The sequence below is a fragment of the Chroicocephalus ridibundus genome, chromosome 14 (genome assembly GCF_963924245.1).
Source record: "Chroicocephalus ridibundus chromosome 14, bChrRid1.1, whole genome shotgun sequence".
NCBI lineage: Eukaryota > Metazoa > Chordata > Aves > Charadriiformes > Laridae > Chroicocephalus > Chroicocephalus ridibundus.
Window position 1 is genome coordinate 8,383,044 of NC_086297.1, and position 14,812 is coordinate 8,397,855.

A 14,812-nucleotide genomic window follows, 5' to 3' on the forward strand; every position below is an offset into this window, starting at 1 on the left:
GGATCAAACCTTGGTGGCGTTAGCTCTGCAGAGGTTTGGCTGTAATGTTGGCCAATTTAATTTCCAGCTGATATGAATTTTACTATAGGAAAATTAATCTCTCTGAATTCTTTATCTTCTAGCAAGCTCTCTTGGGCTTCTGACATACTTCTCCTTCTCTGGACTTGCTTGATGATTCCTTGGGTCAGAGACTAATCTCTTGGGACTCTCCCAGATGGGGAAAAGTTCTAGATCAGAACTTGGCGAGGGAAGATCACCTCTGAACTTAAGGGCACTATGGTACCTGCTGGCTAGTGCTAACTAACCATGTTGTGAATTGCTTGCAGGTTTATCACTACACAGAAGATCAGTTATCCAACAATGTTGATGATGACTATCCTCAGGAAACCTTCCAGCAGAAGAGAGCATATTTTCAGAAGATGGGTAAGCATCTACCACTTTGGGAATTCCACTCATCATAACACCTTGTTTTGCAGCCTCCCTGGCGTAACAAGGTGGTTCTTGTCTCCCTGTCTGGAATCCAGCTAATCCCTGCAGGAGCTGCTGGTGCTGTGTGTAGCAATAGCTTTGAGTGCCTGCTCAGCTGGCAGCAATTCAGATTGTGAGGTGCTGTGTTGCCTTTTTTCTAGAAATCTTTGGGCTTCTGACTGTCACATCCTTCTTTGCCTCTTAGAAAGCATAGGCTTCTGCTGACTGATGGAAGAGTGGGAAGCATGCCATTAGTGCTAGGTTTTGGCTGTGGGTTTAACTAGCTCAGGTCCCCCTTTCTATGCAGGAGAGCAACACATCCTAGTGAAGAAAGTCAGGCCTCCTTCCAAAACCTGGACCCCTCCAGCAAATCTCCAGACACAGCAGGAGGAGGAGGAGAAAGAAGCAGAGAAGGAGAAGAGGGAAGAAGAGAAGCCCAGCCCTAAAATAGAGGCAGGTAAGATGACGTGCAGTGGAGAGCCAGGCAGGCTGACAAGCATCAGGCCAGGATATAGCCAGAGGAGGAAAGGATCTGGCTGTTCTGGAAATTTGCATCTTGACAGCAGAGGGGAGAGACAAAGGCCTGAGCTTTGGGAAGTAGGATCCCAAAGCAAGGCAGTGGAAGACAATGGCCAGTCAGCCTGGTGGTGAAAGAGAGGGAGCTTCAAATGAGATAAAGTGATTTCTCCTGTGTTGTTACTGGTCTGTTGGTTAAAGCTATCATCCCCAATAGCTCCTGCTCCCCCTTTGCCACCTCCTGAGCCAAAGCCAAAAAAGCAGACACCAAAAGTGAATGAGGAACCACCTGTAGTGAAGCCGTCAGGCCCTGAGTCGCGGCCTGCACCCAGCCGGGAGATCCGCAACATCATCAAAATGTACCAGAGCAGGCCAGCCCCTGAACCCCAGCCTATCGAGCCTGTCAGGTGAGAAGTTGGATCCACCCAGGTGGGCAGGAAGGAGATGAGTGGGACTATATCCCAGCACTGCCACATGCCTTCATTGTGGCCACAACCCCATCTGCAGCCCCTGTAACTGTGTTCCCCATTTCCTTGCAGGAGAGTGTCTAAGCCATTTTTAAAGAAGAACGACCCCAAAAATGAGGCACTGGCCAAGCTGGGAATGATGAACCTCGCATCTCCCAAATCAGTGAGTTCTTTGCTCTCCAGTCACCTAAGAGCTCAGTAGAGAGGGCCTGTATATCCAGTCTGCAACAGCTTGGGAGCTACCTGGTATTGCCATAGCAGCCAGGTGATTCCTTGTTGGATTACTAGATAGCTGTAAGTTTGAGCTCATACCATGGTGCTGCCCGTCCTAGACTGTGTTCCAGTCTGTAAAGTCACTTGAGGTCCTGGGGAAAGGGTTCTGGAGCAGCAAGTCCTATTGTGGTATGTTTAAGGCTGATCTGGAAGCAAGCAACTCATGTTCCCCACATTTGGCACAAAGGTCTTGGCCCATTAATGTATTTTTTCCCCCTCCCAACTGTAGGCTTCAATCTCAAATACTTGGTTCTCTGCACCTGTGTTTGCTTGATCTTCATCTGTTTGTAGATCATGTGCTGGTTTAAAGGTATCCCTGTTCACACAGATCTTGCTTCTAGGATTGGGCTGCTGCCCTAGGGATGATTTATAACAGCAATGTCAAGATAGAGCACAGTAATGTAGAGGATGACTGGGTCAAATGGTTTTGCTTGCAGCCAAACACCCTGCCACAAGAGAAGAGAACACCTCCACCTCCACCTCCCAAGCCCAAGACAGGCTCAGCTTCCAGCACTATCAAGGAGAAGCAGTTGCCTCTCCTGTCCATCTTCAGCTGGGAGAGTACCCCAGCAGGTTCCCAGGACCCTCCTGCTCCCCCTCCTCCCCCGACATTGCCTTCACCTCTCCCGCCTGTGAACCAAGACGAGCAGGAATCCACAGGGAAGGGTGAGTATTGACTTCACCCAAGTGGGATTTGGTAATGGGCAGGGAGGGGATGGGGTCAGAATCAGCCCGGTGGCCCGGGAGAGTCATGGCACATTTTCTGTCATCAGCCAGCTGGCCAAAGACTGAGGGGGTTGTGTGAAATCAGAGATTGTCACCATAGTTCCAGTCTGGCCCAGCACTCAGCTTGGCACTTCCCAGCTCTAACTCTTTGCTCTCTTCACAGTTCAGTGCAGGTTGTCAGGCACAAATGATGGAGGGGCTGGGTTTCTCTGAAAAATGCAGATAAAACCAGAAGGGACCTTTGGGCTACGGCTTTATCAAGGTCCAGTTCACAATAGGTTTTATTACCTACCTGAAGCATAATTACTTTATCAAAGCTGCAATTCAACAGATGGACTTTAGACCAGGGAGGAATGGGGAGCCAAGTGTTTTACCTTCTAGAGCCTCTGGAGGGTCCTTAGAGACAGGCTGAGGAATGAGGGAATGTTTCTCAGGGGGTGAATGAGAGCCTGGGTGACCTTGCACAGTGGCCACATAAGGAGTGTCTAGAAAATGGCATAGCTAATGCTTCTCAGCAGGAGTTTAGAAATGTTACTCAGTCCTAGGTTTTGCCTCTGAATTGCAGTGAGAGCCTTTGTTGCTATTTTGGATACACGTACCAATGTTTTTCAAGCTGTTTAAAACTCTCATCAGCATCACATTTCATAACGTGCAAGGAAGGAACAGTCAGTCAAGCACATTACCACAGGACTCCATCCTGCATCAGCTTCCCTGGCATAAAAGAATCTCCCTGTTTCACTCCCCCTCCCTTTTAAAAAACTGCATCTTTGGGAAGTCCTGTGGAAGTAAATCGGATTTACTGGTTTAGTCTGAAAAACGCCTACGTGCTTTTGAATAGGAATATAGAAACAGCTGAACCGCATGTGGAATCTTCTATATTTCTTGATTGTCTATGAGCTCTGAAGTTTTGAAAACTGGGAGTGCTTAAATAAAGATATACAAGACTACCTTGTAAAGCAATGCCTTTGAGTGGTTGTCTTCAGACTGAGCTTGTCTTTAATAGATCTGCTGCAGAGAGAAAATCCAGTGCAAGTACTGGGTGCCTTGTACCAGAACCTTGCAGTCTGCAAGCTCAGGGAAGAACTTTTAAGTCCTTTTGAAACCTTTAGAAGCCTTTTTACAATGACATAAAGCGAAACTGTGTCTTCAAGCTTAGGCACCGGGGTAGTATTTTGCCTGGCATGCTGTGTGCTCCCTGTCTCTGGAGTGTTTCTATTATGAGCACTGAACTTTGTGGCTAATACAGCAAGTATAAATACCATCAGAAATGCTGGTACTTACACGATAACAGTTTTGTGCGTGCATTCATATTAGCTGATCACTGACCTTCAAGAGGGTTCTTGACAGTAATCTTCAGTCAGGCCCATGGCACTGTCCCCATTCCTGTGGTAGGTCTTTGGCAGGTGGGAAGGTGACCCTGTAGTTAGCAAAGCCCGTCTTCACTGCTCTCTTTCCTCACACAGACTCTACTGTAACTGTAGCAGAAGATGATGGTATCAAGACCCAGCTGTACAAGCTCACTGACAGTGTCAGCTTTTCTTACGACAACCCCGCCTGGAAAATCTTTCTGCGCAAAGAGGTACAGTTCCTTCACTGAGGATTGGCTATGGGGGCAGGGGAGTGGTCCCATATTTGGTTAAAATCCTTTTTTGTCATAGGCATATAGTGTAAGATAAGAGCACAAAGACAGTTCTGTGAGGAGGTCACATGACACAGGAGTTGGAGGCAGGGGATCATCCCAGAGGGGATCTGATTCCTACTCTGCCTTACTGACTCTGGTGTCTCAGTTTCCCTACCTGACCTTTCCTTCGTCTGTAAAGCACTGAGAAATCTACAAATAAAGTAAATTTGTTGTTACCTGGTGCTTTCCTGTTAGAATCATAGAATGGTTCGGGTGTTGGAAGGGACCTTAAAGATCATCTAGTTCCCCACCCCTGCCCTGGGTAGGGACACCTCCCACTAGACCAGGTTGCTCAAAGCCCCGTCCAGCCTGGCCTTGAACACCTCCAGGGATGGGGCAGCCACAGCTTCTCTGGGTAACCTGGGCCAGGGGCTCACCACCCTCACAGCAAAGAATTTCTTCCTCATATCTAATGTAGATCTTTCAGTTTAAAGCCATTACCCCTCATCCCATCACTACACTCCCTGATAAAGAGTTCCTCTCCATCTTTCCTGTAGGCCCCCTTTAAGTACTAGAAGGCTGCTATAAGGTCTCCCCAGAGCCTCCTCTTCTCCGGGCTGAACACACCCAACTCTCTCAGCCTGTCCTCACAGCAGAGGGGCTCCAGCCCTCTGATCATCTTTGTGGACCTTCTTCTCTGGACTCACTCCAACAGGTTCATGTCCTTCTTATGTTGGGGACCTCAGAGCTGGACAAATGTGCTTAAAACCAAGTACTGGAGAGTGCACTGAACAGACCAGGGTTCATTCCATGGAGTCAGCACTTTAGTTTTGGTCCTCCACTCCTGGTCCTTCTGTTTACATTCACAGTCTCTCTTCCCCGCCTGTCCTTGGAGGTGGACTCACTCTTGTCTGGCAGTAGGGCATATGGATTACAAAACATCCCTGGGGGAGCTATTTCTGCAACATCTGTAATGTTACTATTGTTTTTATCTTCCTCTTGCAGGTGTTTTACCCCAAAGAAAATTTCAGTCACCCTTATTGTCTGAACTTGCTGTGTGAACAGGTATGTACTGGTACATGACTCAAGGCCTGTTGTCTCTCTGTAACAAAACATTCCGTAATTACAATGCATAAGTTACTTTCACTTCTGTATCCCTAACGGTCTTAGTCTCTTCTCCAGGTCCATCCAGTCAAGCTCCTGCTCACTCATCTCTGGAACTCAGTCTGTTTAACAGCCTGAGATGCTCCAACACGCTCAGATGTGGCCTTTTCAGTGAAAGCCTCTGTGTTTCCTTCCTCCGCAGATCATGCGTGACACCTTCTCTGATTCGTGCCTTCGGCTCTCCAGGGAGGAGAAGCGCAAGATGAAAGACCTGCTGAGTAATTAACAGCTCTTCCTCACTGTGCCCATCCCAGCTTTTGGTTTGAAATGAGAAACCGGCCTTCAAGCCTTTTCAGACAGGACTTAGGGCAGAGGAGAAATGTTTGTCACTGCAGCAAGAAAGCACACTTGTCCTGCGTAGTGCAGTGGAGGAATGTTTGTTTATTCCAAATGGCCAGAAAACAGCCCTGAAATTTCTCTGAGCTAGAAAAACTTAATTCTGCTATATTTATTGTGGGGAGAGCAAACTGAGGCCCAAGGATGGGATTTTGAGTTGTCTCAAAATCCAGCTGTCATCTTTGACAGGAGCTTCATAGAGAGGGGGAGAGAAACTAGTAGTAGACTGGTGTGTGCAAGTTACATGGTATCCTTTCGCCTCTGCGTGTCATTTGTTGTGCTGTAATCACTGAGGAGGACTGATGGGAATGAATCCCTGGGCAGAGGAAGACTTGGCTATCTTTGTCTTGCTGAGAAAGTGTCTGCTTTCTATCCCTGCTAGTGGAGTTCCGTGTTGGCAACGATGTCCAGTCCATTCAGGAGGATGGGATAAAGAAGAGGATTGTACTGGCTGCACGGGATAACTGGGCTAACTATTTCTCCCGCCTTTTTCCAGTTCATGTGAGTCTTAATCTTCTCACCAGACCTTGGGCTTGCTTTAGCTATGGGGCTGTAGTTCACCTGCAATCTCTTTCTGTCTCCCTGCCTGGCTACGCATCACTCATTATTCTGCGCCTTCTGTACCTTGATGGTTTTGACACCTCTGTCTGCCCAGGGCCTCCTTCATGGTACATATGGTAGCATCATCTTATTCTGCTTCATCCTGTCCAGGTGGGATGGAGCCTTTGATGCTCTTTGCCACACTTTCCTCACAGGGTGAAAACGGAAGTGATGTCCAGATCCTGGGTGTTTCTCACCGGGGCATGCGGCTGCTGAAGGTGGTGAAAGCAGCTGGCTATAATCCTGAGCACCTGAAGATTCTTCGCAGCTACAGGTGAGAAAAAGGGCACTGGTTGCTGCAGGATGATAATTTGTCACTTGCAGGATGCTTTCAGAGTGTAGGAGACAGACTGAACAGGTGAGATGAAAATTGTCTGGTTGTGCTGTGCTCTCTAGGATTGTCCTAGGCCAGTTGTGACTCACTGACACTAATGAGTTTGGCCTTTTCCTTTTCTTCCTACCTTGTGCTTGCTCACAATAAGTGAGTGTAGTAGTATGAGTCAGCTCCATGCATGTCATCAAAAAGGAGGTCCTCAGAGTGAGTGGTACGGTGAAAGCCATGAGCGGCCTATGGTGCTATTACTCTTGTAATACAGTGCTAGTGAAAGGCCACCCTCTGGAATATGCTGAGGCCTGTCTCTATTCTCAGCCCTTGGAACAAGCTCCCATCCCCATGATCTGCATCCCTAGCTCTGGCAGAAGGAGCCTGAGCACACTGTCTGTGTTCTTAGCTTTGCAGATGTGCTGTCAGTGGAACTGAAGGGAAGCAATGCCCTGGAGTTCTCTCTCAAGACAGAGCAGCTCGTCCTACACTCTCCAAAGGCTCCGTGCATCAAGGCCATGGTGGAAGTCTTCATCCAAGAGCTGAGGCAGGTGAGGGAGTGACTCTAGAGCAGTAGGAAATGAAGGTGGTTTCCCACATGGACTGGAGGGGGTTCATGGGATGACATGGTCTGAGTCCCTCACATCCTGGGGACAAGATTTGACCTCCCCATCACTTTTTCCCCAGGATACCAACTACGTCGTTGCTCTGCGCAGCTACATTGTGGATGACAAGAGCCTTCTTAGCTTCGAGAAGGGTGACCTCATCGAGTTACTGCCCATGCAAGGCGTGGAGCCAGGTGAGGGAGTTTGTTGAGATTGGCAGGAAAGGTGGGGACTGGCTTCAAAGGCCTCCTGGGCCCATGGTGCCCAGAAGCCCTACATGCTGCTGTTGAGTAAACCAGAGGAAAGTAGACTGTTAAGGGCTGGCATAGTCAGCCTTCGGCTCTGCTCTTCTTCTCTTACTGCAACTCACCTTGTTCCACCTGCCATAGTTATAGCGGATGTTATGTTAGGATGCAGGAAAGCCTGGTCAGTCTGGTGCTCTCCTTTGCCAGTAGGATGCCTCATTGCTTATTTCTCTTGGTAGCTTCCATGGTTTCTGACTCTTTCTCCCCCATTTCTGCAGGCTGGCAGTTCGGTTCCACTGGTGGCCGCTGTGGTATTTTCCCCACTAGCCTGGTGCAATTGGCTGCAGCCCCTGATTACCTCAGCACCAGCATGGACAGACATGGAGGGCAGCAGAAGAGTGTGAAAGCTTCCCTGGAGAGCAGGAACACCAGCAAGGAGGTGAGTTGTCCTTGGGGAACTGCTAGACAACATGGCCGAGTTCTGTGGGAGCTGACAGGGTGGGTCCATGGCCCTGGTAGCGTCTGACCTCCAAAGCTAGAGGGAAGAAGTCTGCTTAATCCTTACAGATGGAGGCGCTCAAATACTATCACAGTGGGAGGGGGAGGCACCACACAGAGATGAGACCTTCCTAGGTCTGACAGGTGAGAATACACACTGCAGTTCCTCAGCTGACTTTTCAGGGTGGGTTTGGTGCCTGTCCCTGCAGACTTCTGTTCCCAGCCTGGCATCAGAATTCAACAACGTCATGTTAGTCCCTGCTGGTGACCATTATACCATGGTGGACTTCGCCACAGCCTACTTCCGAGAGGCTCAGTCCATGTGAGTAGGCTGTGGTCCTTCCTGAACAGGCGTACACAGGACCTGTGTAGCCTGACACACACCAAGCCATTTCTGGTGATACTACTTAGATTGCATGCTCTTTCTCCTCTGTCTAGGCAGGGACTGAAGGGGATGTCTTCTGAAAAGAAGAGTGCAGCTAAACTGGTCCAGCACACCAAGGTGAGCTCAGTCTCTCTCCATGGCTATAGGCAGAATCCCAGCTCCAGCATTGCCTCTAGCTTTGTCCCCACATGGCAAAAGTGTAGAGGGCAGATCCTGGGCTGCAGTCTCTGAAGTGTAGGTGCCCCTTATTTTTCAGTGCTGCCTGGAACGTACTGGGAGCTTGTGTCTGTCATGAACCCTGTAACACAGCTCTGTGCAATCTGCCTCCCCAGTTTACCCTTGTATTCTGGCCCTGCAGGTCCCAATCCAGGAATCTTTGCTGCGGTTCTCTGATAGTGAACTGAATAAGCTTGCTACAAAAAACTTCAAGAGTAAGTACCTCCTTAGGACACAACACTGCAGAGGCTGGAGCTGGGGTGAGTGGGATGGCCTTAGTGGCCACGCATAGGCATTATGGGGCCCAGAGTGGGGAAAGAAAGCTGTGAGAGGAAGGCCTCTCCTAAGGCATTTCTGCACTTAATAACCACCTGTGCCCATGCTAAAAGTGTCCAGCAAAATGCGCTTTGCTTCAAGTGCAAAGTGCCCAAGAACACCCACTGCCTGGGCTCATGCCCCACTGACTACACATCCCATGCAAGCCTCATAGTAGCCTGTGGAGTAGAAAAGCTTTCAGGATATTTTTCCAGTCTACTGCTTGCCCCATGGCAGGATCACCTCTGCTTACATCTAAATGCTAGCCTTTGCTTTGCAGCTCTGATGCGGTTCATGGGAGATCAATCAAAACTTAAGAACCAGAATGAGGTTGAATGCATCTGTGAAATCCTTCAGGTTTGTGACCTTCCCCTGGGCAAGGCACTGAAGCACCAATGGGAATGAATGGCAAAGAGCTAGCTGGGAAGAGAGAGAGCAAGGAGAGCCATAATGCAACCCCCTACATGAGAAAGGGAGCAGAAACAGAGGCTGATTAAAAAACATGGCGGGGAGGGCTTGCATGTAAATGGTTTTCCTGGATATCCCTGTCTGGATGAGAGCACCACCTGCCTCTCCTTCTTTGCACCTAGATAGCAACAGAGACCAGAGGCTGCAAAGCCCAAGCTTTAAGCCACATTGGCAGAGTACTGGAGCTAGGAGAGAAAGGGCACAGAGAAATGTGGGGCCTCTATGATGCTCTTATGCCCTCTCTGATATGTCTTCTCTCTAAATGCAGCTGTGCAAGGAGAAGGAGAGTTTGCATGATGAGGTCTACTGCCAGGTCATCAAACAGGTCACCCACAACCATAACCAGTGAGTACCAGCACTGTCAGTTCCCGAGTGTGCACAGTTGGAGGGGAACCAGTTGCTTTGCTGCATAGACAGCAGGGCCAGGAGAAAGGCTACCCCCTAATGATGTGCTGTCCCCAGCTGCTCAATTGCAGGGCTTTTTGCTGAGCACTCATGGAATTTAGCCAGTCACTGGGTTTGACTTTTTCACTTCAATGGATGTTTGTCCATTGTATCTCTGGCTGCTGATATATCTGGACACCGGTAAACATTCCTGCTAGTTTCCGGTAGTGGTGCTGCTCAGAGCCCTATTTCCTCTTCACAGCCCTGGGGAATTGGTGCAACATTTAGGACCAGCTTGATCCCATACTGCCCTGCGATATGGCAGTAGTGGCATCAGAGTAGCCTTGACTGTTCCCTTTCTTTGTTTGCTGTTAGAATAACTGAATCAAACCCTTCCTCAGCATAAGAAACCTCTGACCAAGGGCTGCAACCTGATTTTCTGCCAACTGCCATAGGTGTTCAGAAGGGCAGAGGTTTACTTTGAGCTGCTTGGAGCAGTAATTGTCTTGTTCCAAGGTGCCCATAGTTCTTTCTGTCCTGCAGGGAGAGTGTGCTGCGTGGCTGGTTGCTCCTAAACCTGCTAACTGGGTATTTCCTCCCTTCTAATGTCCTGATGCCCTATGCCACCAAGTTTCTGCAGCTAGCCAGCAGTGATCCATCCAGCACCCACCATGGTATGACTGTTTCTGTGACCTGTAAAATAAATGGCTGACCCCTTGTTACTAAAGTCTGGGGGTTAAAGAAAGGTGACAGGATCCAAGTGGGGACATGGTCCAATGGGGAAATCTCCCTTACCCTGTTAGGCAGGATAAATGAGTGGGGCACTGAGGGACCTGAGCCTGCAGGCAAGAGTCTGCTTTGTATCTTTAGTCTTTCTGTTTGCAGAGGTAACTTCCCATTGCATCTTCACCTGGGCAAGTTGGAATTGTGTGTCTCTCTGAGGCTTAGCTTAGGCCCAGTTTGACAGCTAGACCCTGGGGAAAAGGCAGGCTGTGGTCTTCCAGAGCCATCAGCTGTGAGGTGTTTGGGTTGGAATCCTGACGGAGAAGAGGGTTCTAGTTCTCCCATCCTGTCATTCCTGTGTACTCCTACTGCCCTGGACACTGTCTGGAGCTGGCCCCTCCTGATTTGGATGTATCCTGGCAGAGTGGGAGATGAGGTCAAGTCTCTTTCCTCTCCTAGCAGTGGCCCTGGGTTAGATTCAACACAGCCAGGATGACCCAACACCATAGGAGACAATGCTAAGTCCTCTGCTTGGCTCAGCACATGAAGCTTTTTCCTCTTCCTGCAGATATAGCCAAGATCTGTCAGAGCAACCTGCGGAAAAATTTCATGTATGGGGGCCGTCGCCACCTTCCTTTCCCTGTGGAGTTAGAGGCATTGCTGGTATTGAGGGGCAGGGAAGTGGGGATGCTGGGAAGAGCGGGGGGCAGAGGCTTGTCGGGAGGTGCCATGTGCAGTGTTACGGGGGCGGTTAGTGTTCCAAGACAGGAAATGAGGCATGTGTCTGTAAGGGGACTGGGACATGCAATGCCATGGGGTGGGCAGGGAAGAGACAGGTACTATGGACAAGTAGTGGGAGGTGGAGGTGAGGAGGAAGGAAGAGGGAGGAAGAATTATGGGGCTGATGGGATCCTGCATGTCTTGCTGCCTAAAGACTGTCCTTTGCAGAAGGGGCATGGTGCCCGCCGGCTAGTGGTACTGATGCCTGGAGGCATGGAATACCTCAGCAGAATTAAGACATTCACTGTGAGTTTTCTGCTTTTAATTTCTTCATTTATCTGGACTCTGAGTCACACTAGGGAAACTCCCTTATCTGCCAAAACTTTGGGCTTGGCCTGTGCTTCCCATAGCGCTGTGACAGTTTCCCACTCACTTCCTAGGAATGCCTGTAGCAAAGTATCTCTGCAGGTCCCACACAATGCGGAGATGCCTCACCCAGCTTGCTTCTTTCTGCAATGGGCAAAGCCATACTGCTGCCCTCTAACAAGCCCACTATGTCTAACTGCTCTGGGCATGTTTTGGGCTTGCCAAGCCACGGTACTTATTTGCTTCTTTCCTCGCTTTAGGTGGCCAAGGAGCTCTTGCAGGAGATCTGTGAGCAGATGGGGGCAAGTGAACCAGAAGAGATAAAGGAATTTGTTCTTTTTGCCACCAGGAGTGTCAGTGATAATCTCGGCAAGTAAAGACTAGCATCTAGATTCTTTCTTAAAGCAGTTTCTCCAACAGGGAGTACCATGGCTACTGTTTTAAATAGTTCCCCTGCCCTTGGCTGGCTCTGGGGTTGCTCCTCTTCAGCAGTTTCCCTCTGTTACTAGGGTTCAGGATTGTGCCTTCTCAGAAGCTGTGTTGCTTGTTCCTGAATGAGGTGTGTGTGTCTGCATAGGTCTGTGTCCCTTTGGAATGGCTGATGCTGGGAGACGTAAGGGCAGGGTGGAATAGAAGTGTGAAGGAAGGCTCCTGTCCCATGCCATGGAGCTCAGCCCACTGTCTCAGCCCCAAAAGTGATGACCCTCTCTCTGCATAAACATGTAGGTAAAATGGTGAGGCCAATAAAACCGGAGGAGTATCTTCATGATTACCTGCTGGAGGACAAGTTGATCACTGTGACTTTACGCAGGCTCATCTGGACAACACCTCTGCACTTTGAGAACAAAATTTACACTGATGTTCATTATGGACAAGTAAGTAACAAGGGCAGTGCCCACCAGGGTCCTCCCTAGCACGGGCGGAGTTAGTATACAGGCCAATGGGAATATCCCAAGGGGGCTGAAGCAGCGGGAGGGCTTTGGCTAATTGGCTCTGTATGTTGTTTCTGGGATTGACTAATAACTGAAGCTATGGATGGAAGGAAGGCAGTGTGCCTGTAGCCCTAGACTATGAGCTGTACTGTTCCAGACATGGTTTGTGCAGTTCTGCATGAACTTTACTTTTGCTTTTGTGTTATCAGCCTGAGCTGGATGTGGTATCAGCAAGGCAAGATGTGGCTCTCTGCAGGCTAGTGCTGCCCACACTTGCCTGTAGCTTCAGGAGAGTTTAACAAAGGTATTTTTGTGCTATCTCTCAGGTGCTGTGGGATTACCTGAATGGAAGGATACTGCTGGGCCATGGTGAAGAAATGAAGATGCAGGTGGGCATTTTGGCAATGCTCCAGCACTGCGCCAAAACAGAGCAGCAGAACACTGCTCCCTCTGGGTATGTTTGTCTCAGGGTCGGTCTCGATCTCTAATGGCTGTTGGCACCACAGGGGTTAGCGCCTGAAAGTTCTCTCTGGATAACTGAGGAATGGACAGTTCTGGAGAACATAAGCTACTAATTAAGTTCACTACTCAGTGACTGACTCCTGCCTTTAATCAAGAAAGTTTACCTCCTGTTCGAACTCTTAATGGTGGCTGTCTCTGATCCACATTTCTTTTTGTGACTTCTCTTGAGCTGAGGGTCATGAGGGTGCCATGGACAGTTCTTTTGACTGCTATGTGTTTGTAATACCAAGAAGGAGGTGCATGAGCTTATAGTTGGGATGAATGCTCTTTTTTTCTTTCTCACAAGTGCTGGAGTTTTCAACCCTGGGCACTTGAAATCTGTAATGAGTTGCCCAATGGGAATGAAAATGTCTCTGGGTACTGGAAAGCTTCCGTCCTGCAGCTCTGAGCTGTATTTTCACACTCCTTCCTTCCTGTATCCTTACGCGCTTAGAGTGGAGGTAATGTCTCCATCAGATCCCCTCACACCACCAGCAGCAGGGTGGAATGGCATAACCCTGCTGGGCATAGGGAACTCTGCTCTGTGTAGTGCTTTGGAGGCACAGGAGCAAGGCAGATCTAGTCAGGCGTTTTTCAGCTGAGACTGCCTGTGAAAGAAACACCCTGTGGCCTTATGTCCATGCTATAGTCCTTGCTCGAAGAGCTCCTGTTGTCTCCAGAAAGGAGGGATTTCTCTCAGGGCACTAGTCAGTGGTGCACAGCCACCTTCTGTGTGCAAAATGGTGCCTCTCTGATATTTCCCTCCACAATATCCAATTCAGATACAACCTGTTGTGCTCCTCCCCTCTCCCTCCACCCTTGCCCCCAGCCATGCAATTTGAAAATTGCTGGCACACCTTAATGCCCCTGGTTATCTTTTGATTTTAGCTGGGCAAGGGGTAAATTAGTATCTGCTTGTTGGTACAGGGAAGACCTGAAGAAGTACACGCCAAAGACCCTGCAGTCCTCCATCGATCCCCAGGCTCTGCAGAACCACGTTGGCATGCTGCTGAGAACCCGGCAGGCCCTGCAGCCACTAGATGCAAAAATCCAGTTCATAGGTGAGGAGACATCCAGATCTGCTTGAGTTGTCTATCCTGAGCATGATGGAAGCTGCTCTGAATGTGCTTTTGGGACAGTTCATGAGGTTGGCGAGGGTCCTTGGAGCCTGGAGTGGCCCATGACATATGACTCCCTGACAGCCTCCGCCTGCAGACTGGCACTTGTTCCCAGGCATGGTGATCATAGTAGAAATTCCACCTCTTTCGTAGAAGCCTGCAGTATGTTTTCAGAGCTCTCTACAAATTGTGTTTTAATTGATATTCTGGCTGCATGTCTGTTTTCTGGTTGGAAAAAAACAGGACATCCATTCAGGCTGCTGAGAATTGAGTATCAGCAGCCAGTGGGGAAAGGAGTTGTCAATCTTACTTTTTAATGTAGAAAAGCTTGGGAACACTTGTAGTTTTTGACTACCTTAGGTTGGTGCAGTAGATTGCTGGCTGGAAGCTGCTGCCTGAAAGCCACCTTTTGCTTTCTTACAGAGCACGTGATGAAATTGCCATTCTTTGGCTACAACACCTACTTTGTAGAGAGAGTCAGCGATGAGACCATACCTGTGCCCTGTTTCTTTGGCGTGAATAAAGAGGAGATCATTGTGGTGGATGGCACTACCCAGGTACGCCAGACAATTCCTCTGTAGAGTTCAGAGCCCTGATGTCTGTCAGATGTTAACTTTGACTCTTAGAAGAACTTGTGCAGGAAGAGACTGTATTTACCTGCATCACAGCCACTCTACCAACAGCCCTAGCCTAAAGCAGGTGACAAGAATGGTAGAACAGTTAGTACTGCCATGCGCTCTTTTGTAAGTCCAGTGATCATGCTAACAAGCGTGCTCCACAGTAAAACTAAGAGTAGGTCACATTCCTCTTTGTCCCAGTCTTGTAAGAGTTCTAGGGACAGGC

The 14,812-nt window shown here is 49.1% G+C and overlaps 1 protein-coding gene across 1 annotated transcript in view; it reads left to right on the forward strand.

Moving 5' to 3' along the window:
• The window catches only part of MYO15B (myosin XVB), a 29,373-nt gene that overhangs the window by 13,067 nt on the left and 1,494 nt on the right, over positions 1–14,812 (forward strand). Inside the window, exons 17-42 of the mRNA XM_063352491.1 lie at positions 327–423; positions 776–925; positions 1,202–1,391; positions 1,527–1,614; positions 2,162–2,390; positions 3,914–4,029; positions 5,077–5,136; positions 5,378–5,453; positions 5,954–6,072; positions 6,327–6,445; positions 6,903–7,044; positions 7,181–7,292; positions 7,622–7,782; positions 8,051–8,163; positions 8,280–8,343; positions 8,585–8,657; positions 9,038–9,114; positions 9,494–9,570; positions 10,153–10,283; positions 10,901–10,995; positions 11,281–11,358; positions 11,679–11,775; positions 12,145–12,293; positions 12,677–12,804; positions 13,779–13,912; positions 14,393–14,526. Of these exons, the coding sequence (XP_063208561.1) occupies positions 327–423; positions 776–925; positions 1,202–1,391; positions 1,527–1,614; positions 2,162–2,390; positions 3,914–4,029; positions 5,077–5,136; positions 5,378–5,453; positions 5,954–6,072; positions 6,327–6,445; positions 6,903–7,044; positions 7,181–7,292; positions 7,622–7,782; positions 8,051–8,163; positions 8,280–8,343; positions 8,585–8,657; positions 9,038–9,114; positions 9,494–9,570; positions 10,153–10,283; positions 10,901–10,995; positions 11,281–11,358; positions 11,679–11,775; positions 12,145–12,293; positions 12,677–12,804; positions 13,779–13,912; positions 14,393–14,526 (3,009 nt within the window). The remainder of the gene's footprint in view (positions 1–326; positions 424–775; positions 926–1,201; positions 1,392–1,526; positions 1,615–2,161; positions 2,391–3,913; positions 4,030–5,076; positions 5,137–5,377; positions 5,454–5,953; positions 6,073–6,326; positions 6,446–6,902; positions 7,045–7,180; positions 7,293–7,621; positions 7,783–8,050; positions 8,164–8,279; positions 8,344–8,584; positions 8,658–9,037; positions 9,115–9,493; positions 9,571–10,152; positions 10,284–10,900; positions 10,996–11,280; positions 11,359–11,678; positions 11,776–12,144; positions 12,294–12,676; positions 12,805–13,778; positions 13,913–14,392; positions 14,527–14,812) is intronic.